The sequence below is a fragment of the Phoenix dactylifera genome, chromosome 1 (assembly GCF_051530095.1).
Source record: "Phoenix dactylifera cultivar Ajwa chromosome 1, Ajwa_hap1_PhDact_Kaust_v1.1, whole genome shotgun sequence".
NCBI classification, from domain to species: Eukaryota; Viridiplantae; Streptophyta; class Magnoliopsida; order Arecales; family Arecaceae; genus Phoenix; species Phoenix dactylifera.
In genome coordinates this window covers 32,053,041-32,060,088 of record NC_143190.1, presented here as the reverse complement: position 1 = coordinate 32,060,088, position 7,048 = coordinate 32,053,041, and the positions used below count along the sequence as shown (strand labels likewise).

Genomic DNA, 7,048 nt, shown 5'->3' with positions numbered 1-7,048 from the left:
TTTAGCAATAATGGTGGCGGCGATAGTAGTTTTAGCAGTGATGGTGGCAGCAACGTACAATAGTGTCGCAACGATTATGGTAATGGTAGTGTCGACAATGGCAGCACGATAAATGCTGTTTTGATAGTGGTAGTATGTTGTAAAAAATAATAAAAATGACTTTTGAGAAATAAAAAATAAAAATAATAGCATTAGACATTTTTTTTTCTCAAGTTTCTATAAATCTATTTTTTAAAAAATAAGAAATAAATGAATGCCAATAGGCCCTTAGCTAACATTGTTGTCCTTCTATAAGTTTTTTGAAATAATGATTCCAAAACTTTTTTTTACAAAATATGTTCGACATTAAAGAAAAAAGAGAAATAATCAAATATTTTTAAAATATTAATATGGTGGTGGTGATCAAGATGGTGCTAGTGATAGCAAAGATAATGAAGGTGGTAGTGGTGACAACAAGAATATCTAGGTGCTAGCGACGTTGGTGGCATAAAGATGATAATGGTGGCAACGATGGCAGTAGAGCCATCAATAATATTTTGCGACGACGAAGGTGGTGTGGTAAAGACAATGGCAAAAACTATTAAGCTGGGGAGATCATCTGAATATCCACGGAGGACATTCCTCCTCCTTTGTATTCTTTATTCTCTCTTGACTGGGCAGGATATACTCATATTAGAGCTATATGAAATGCTATTTTTACCCCCCCAAAAAAACTATTAAGCTGGCAGCAATGTCATGAAAGGTTGTAGTGGCAACGATAGTAGTTTTAACGGTGATGGTGGCGGCAACAATAGTAGTCGCAACGATTATGGAAGTAGTGGTGGTGGTGTCAGCAATGGCAGTACGATAAAAGTTGTCTTGATAGTGGTGGTATAACATAGAAGTAAGAATTTTTACTTTTATTTTTTAAAAAATAATAAAAATGACTTTTGAGAAATAAAAATAAAAATAATAATATCAGACATAATTTTTTTGCTCAAGTTTCAATAATTATATTTTTTTTAAAAAATAAGAAATAAATGAATGCCAGTAGGCCTTTAGCTAACATTGTTGTCCTTCTATAAGTTTTTTGAAATAATGAATCCAAAACTTTATTTTTTATGAAATATGTTCAACATTAAAGAAAGAAGAGGCATGATTTTAAAAACCAATAGAATGAGAATAAACTGAACAACAATTTTTATAAAAGTACATCCACTTTATGTTATGATTTATATAAACCTATCTTAGTAAAATTTGACATCCGACAACTCATTTGGATTTCTACAATATTTACTATTTCATAATCACTCCATTGTCTGCATTTTGGAAATTAAATGTTTGTTTCAGAGATCTTTAAATACTCCAAAATACTTCAGTTATTGTGAAATAAAAAAATAAATGTAAAAATTTTTCTTCTCAAACTATATGGAAAGCATGCACAACTAGATACATAAAAATGTGTGACTAATTCAATACAACTCTTAGCCACCGAATGATATTGGTAGAAGAATATATCAGTGGTTCCGCAAGATATCTTGTAAATTATATGACTATGATGATTTTCATATTTTTTTAATTGCTACCATTTATCAAAATATTTTTTAAACTAGTGTTTTATTTAAATACTATGCATTTAAAATAAAACAAATGTTCAAAAAAAAGAAAAAAATGTAGACATCATATTCCAATTGATATTAAAAAATAATATATATACATAATGAAGTGGGACTCTTGGGAGCCAAAACCTAAATTTTCAATTATAATTATAGATACGAGGCAAAGCGTTAAAGTGATCCAATCTTATAAAACAACAAAAACAAAGGAAAATTACCAGGGGCAAGACATCTAGACTAGACAAGCAATGCATGTAAAATTAAATTTTACTTATATATATATATATGTCTATTGATGATTTATATGTTAATTCTATATCAAGCAATGTAACTATTTAACTTATTTAACTTATTTCAATCTATTGTAGATTAAGCAAGATTGATAAAATTATCAAATATGGATACGAATTTTTGACCCGTTTAATTAATAGGTCAAATTTAAGTTGGCAGATTTTTCATCTATTATTATGTAACCAACCCGATCTATCCGATCCAATTGCAACCTCTAATATCCACCAATCTGGACTTACTTTTTATATAGCCGATTTTAAAAATAATTATCAGTAAGCTAGTATGGTTCTTATCAAGTCCTAACTCTGCTCATATTGGTCCCTTTTTTTTTTTTCTTTTTTTTGGTTGTGAGCTCATATTGGTCTTTAAATATAGTATTGGGCCCATACATATAGATTCTCTCCGTGTTTTTCCCAGGATTTCAGCCGTACGCTTTCCAGCCGTACCGAGTCGCAGTCCGACTAGAATCGGGCTGAGCGTGGAAGTATCTATTTAAGGCCGTTACCTGCGCCGAAAACAGCGTAGAGATCGTCTCTCCTGCCTCTCTCTCTCTCTCAAACCCTAGGTTTTGGCTTGGCTGCAAGCGACCAATCCCTCCTGCAAGCGATATTCTTATTCTCCTCTCTCTGTTATCGGTAAGATAGCCATCTTCCTTGCTTTTTCTCCCATTGATGTTCCTATTTTTCTTTGTTCGCCTTCATTGTTTACGAACAGATCTTTTTTTCTCTTGTTTCTGAAGAAGATTCTTTGGAAAGCTGTGATCTTTGAGCGGGCTTTTTATGTTTTGGATAGTTCGGTTGTTTGTTTCTTGTTTGATGGCTTTTTTTGCTTTATCTTGGTGAAAGATTGAGTTTTTTTTGTGGGTTGTGTTTTAGATTCCGGGTTTTAACCCTTTTGGTCAATCTGCCATTTTCGTGCATTGGATTTTGATGCTTCCTTCATTATAACAAGACGAGTTGAGGGTTTTGTAGGGGTTTTCCTTCTTTGTTTGTTCGTTTGTTTGTTATTTGATTTTCCTTTTCTTTTTGGGCTTAATGTTGGTGCAAGCCTGAGCTTTATAAGTTGTTTTACTCCGTTGGTTAATCTGCCGTTTTACTGCATTGCTAAAGCTTATTTCTCTTTGTTTTTCTTACTGCAAGATTGTGTTAATTTCGTCAGTACATATCAGGATTGGTGGTCAGGTTTTACTGCTCTGATTTGCTGGGTACTTCCGGCAAGTCAAATCCAGGTAGTTAGTTTGGAGCTCGTGAGGTTTAGTTTATAACAGCATTCTTTTTCCTGAGCTATATGGCTGGCGCCTTTTGGTACTTTATGGAATTTCCCTTGAGTAAACTTTATGGAATTAGTGTTTAGGTTTCACATTGTATTGCAGTATCTTTATTGTTTTTAAACCCTGGAATTCTTAATGAATCAAAATATCAAACGCTACAAAATTTTTGCATGGTTATTCTAGTACTTGGATTTCTTTCTGCTTTCTTTATTGGTTTTCGACATCTCAGTAACAAGGTCTCACTAATTTTCTAATTCGTTTTGCTTCTATGGTTCTTCATATTGGCCTTTTCTTTTTAGAGGTGGAAGAGAGGTCATCTGAACTTCAATGGGGTTTAATGAGCTTTTAGGTGCCCCTCATTCTTGATTTCAGGTTATTTCATGCATTGTAGGAAAGTCATGATATGGTTATTGGGTATTGTTTTTCGAGTTTATGCAGCATAATGTTTAGTTTCACTGCACTGTATTAGCTATTTGCATCAGAAGCGGAGAAAAACCTCTTCTGTCGACTGCTCAAGTAGTGGTGCTGATGGGACCCCCCCCAAAAAAGATGAAAAACAAAAAATATATTCTTAGTTTAAATCAAAGAATAATTCTCAACAATCAATAATTATTAGTTATTATTTGTAGTTTCTGACTAAACAAAATAAAAAAAGCTTGGGTCTTTTATATCAAAACAAAATCTTAGTACTTGGTAATCGTTCTTGAATCAAAGGGTTTATCTTTGTCTATTTTGATTTGAGTCGAATTCATAACTGTTTGAATTGTGTAATCTCCAATTATTGACATTGGTAACCGACCCAAAGCAATTTTCTTATAATTCAATTCGTTATCTCAAATTATATTTAAGTTTTCCGAGATTTTGGAGTTCTCTTGAGATCCTTGGATAGGATGATTCACAATGAGCTCTGCTTATGATTAACATGCTTACAAAGTCTTTCTTTTATGCAAGGTTTTTAATGGTACAAAGTTTAAATTTCAGACTATTTCTTTCCCTTTTTTTGCATGAATGATATTAAATCTTAACGTGGTCAGAACTGCATGTTTGTTCATGCCTATCTTATGCTAATTTCCGAGTTTTAGCAGTACCTTTTCCTTGTCTCTTTCATTGCAATATTGAAGGTTTCTAAAATTGTCTGCATTAATCACCCATCAGCAGCTAATTTGAGAACTTTTTCAAGTTCTGCGTGTATTCTATTTGCAATATGTTAGGGTCTAAAAATATGTGAATTACATGGAATTTTATATGTTATTCTTCTGTCTCTGAATTTTGAGTGCATTTCTTTCATGCAATGAAAATTTGTTTTTGATATAAGGATGCTGTGGTGCATGGAGTTTTCTTTTTCTTCCTTTGATATCATTCTTCTCCCCTCTCATCCCCTCCTTTGTGTGTGCATGCATGGAGTCAGTGCATGTTCATGTGAATGTCTGTGTTAGTGTGTCTATATGTCCTGTACTGATATTAGGTAGTCTTTTTCTCATTTCAATGTTTTGGCATATTGTTTAGAGGAGAAAGATGCAATGTCACTGCTATTTATTTCCTTGATCTGTACTGATACTCATGCAATTGCAGAGATGGCATTCCCAACTGCAACTCCTGTGCGTACCCCAAGTCCACAAGAGGTATATGTTGATCTTTTTCTCCCCACTGAGTTCTTTTTTGTGATATTATCTCTTTTCCATGGCATGATTTTTGTGATTTGGTATTTCAGGTTGGCAGTGCATTTATCAAACAGTATTACCCAATTCTTCATCGAGGGCCAGAAAGTGCCTACAAATTCTATCAGGACTCCAGCATTATTAGTCGTCCTGATTCCAATGGAGTAATGGCATCAGCCACTACAACGCAAGTATGTTTTTAAGAACAAAATAATTTCTTATTTTTTATTTACTCTTTCACGAGATATTTAAATTTATGATGTTTGGCTAAGAACTTGCTTCGATTATCTTTAGATAAACCACATGCAAAGTTTTAAGTAAGGGTGAAAGCTGTTAGATATGTATGCCCTAGAAGCCAATCTGGCTGACACATTGTTAATTCTAGGACATAATTTTGTACTTGACTATTTATTATTGAATAAATAAAAGGCATCTTTTTCATTCATATTGTTTATGTGTCTATGAATCGTCCAAGGAATTAATAAGATGATGATGCATATTCTCAAGAGTTGAGAATTTGAGCCATGTATCATTGGTGATTAATTTCTAAATGCTCCTGATCGATGGATCATCGCGAGGACGGTGATCGATCCAATGAGATCAGTGCACACACTACTTTCCTTGAGGATGGACGAGACTCGAGTCCACGATGTGGGGACACTGAATTAGTAGTGCAGATGCTTGTTAAAAAATAAGGGTACTGAGCGTGACCAAGACAAGAAGTCACTTGGATGTCTATCCACTCGTCAGTGACTTGCTTGATGCTGCAGTAGTGTGACTGGTCCTTTGACCTGCGGTGTTTCGGCTACTCACAGTGAGGTTATTGTAGTTTGACTGCACGTATACATGGTCTCTAGACATACGGGTTCATGCAGTATAGATTGACTGCAATAGGTTCACTGTAGGAGTAGGGTATGCACCTATATGGAATCTATCGACCTTGGTAGATAAGGAGAGATCCTATGTGATTTATAACACTGAATTCGTAAGACTTCGGCCGGGGCAGTAAAAACAGTGGAGAAAGAGTTTTCCACTCTCGAACTTAAGTCGAATAAATCTTGACATATGACAGACGATGGGGTTTGACGAGTTGTCCATGACCTCCGTCCTGTAGGGGTCCACGATAGTAGGACTGTATCATACGATAACTGCACCTAGAGATTCATCATTCCATTTTGCTGGGTAGCTACTACATGCTGCTAGGTGTCACTGGTGGATGGTGAGACTCATAGGGAATATCTTGATGATCGATAAACTCTAATGAGTTGAGTTGGAACTGTTCTAACCCATTGAAAGAAGTTTTTAATGATATTGTGATAGAGATCGCAATATATCTCACTACCAGTCAGAATAGAACCTATGGGGTCACACACACTAGAGGTATTGACCGATCCGATGGTTGAAATGTGATTATGAATCACGAGTAATCAATTCGATTGATAATCAGTTGAAGAAGGAACAATGGAATTGATTAATTGGACTTAAAATAAGAATCCTACCCGGAGTAGGATTCCTACAGTCCTAATTGGATTAGGACTGGAATTCCTACTTGGACTAGAACTAGGAGTCCTACTTAGAGTAGGATTCCTATAATCCTAATTAGATTAGAATTTTGAATTCAATTTGGATTCCTACTTAGAGTAGGATTCCTAGAAGTCCTAATTAGATTAGGACTTCGGATTCAAATAAGAGTCCTAATTGGATTAGGACTAAAATTAATTAAATCCTAATTGGATTAAGATTTCTTAAGTTCTAATTAATTAATTAATCTAATGAATCAAGATGACTCCTAATTGGGTTAGGATTGAAGAGTTCAATTGAGTCATGGTTCATTCAAGTTCTAATTGGATTAGAACTATTATGGATTAAACCCGAAATTGGTTTACCCTTGAACTAAGCCTAATTAGATTAGGGCTTAGCCACATTAGGGTCTCCCAATCCTCCTTAGAGGAGGATTAGGGTTAACCATGAGGGAGGGGCGCACCTCCCCCTTTCTCTCCTTGGTGCGGCATGAAGAGAGGGGCCGGCGCCCCTCTTACGAAAGTAGTCAGGAGCTCCTAAATGTTAGGAGCTCCACATGCTTATAAAAGGAGTTGTGGGCGGCACCTAGGGTATTATTGAAGCCCTCCTCCTTGTGGCCGTACCCCTCCTCTTTCCTCTTGGTTTCAGCCGCAAGCAAGGTGAGAAGAAAAGAAAGCTCGGTGGCCTCCTCCCTCCTCCTTTGCTTCATTCAA

The 7,048-nt window shown here is 35.2% G+C and overlaps 1 protein-coding gene across 3 annotated transcripts in view; it reads left to right on the top strand.

The window, feature by feature from the left end:
* The first annotated feature begins 2,395 nt into the window (after positions 1–2,395).
* LOC103718213 (nuclear transport factor 2-like) overlaps positions 2,396–7,048 on the top strand; it is a 29,430-nt gene continuing 24,777 nt past the window's right edge. For 2 of the 3 annotated variants that reach the window (XM_026808901.4, XM_088721607.2), the window contains exons 1-3: positions 2,396–2,521; positions 4,729–4,778; positions 4,868–5,005. In XM_026808901.4, coding sequence (XP_026664702.3) covers positions 4,731–4,778; positions 4,868–5,005 — 186 coding nt within the window. In that variant the 5' untranslated portion in view covers positions 2,396–2,521; positions 4,729–4,730. Of the gene's footprint in view, positions 2,522–3,025; positions 3,115–4,728; positions 4,779–4,867; positions 5,006–7,048 lie in introns of all 3 variants that reach the window. The other variant, XM_088721613.2, reaches the window with a different exon arrangement.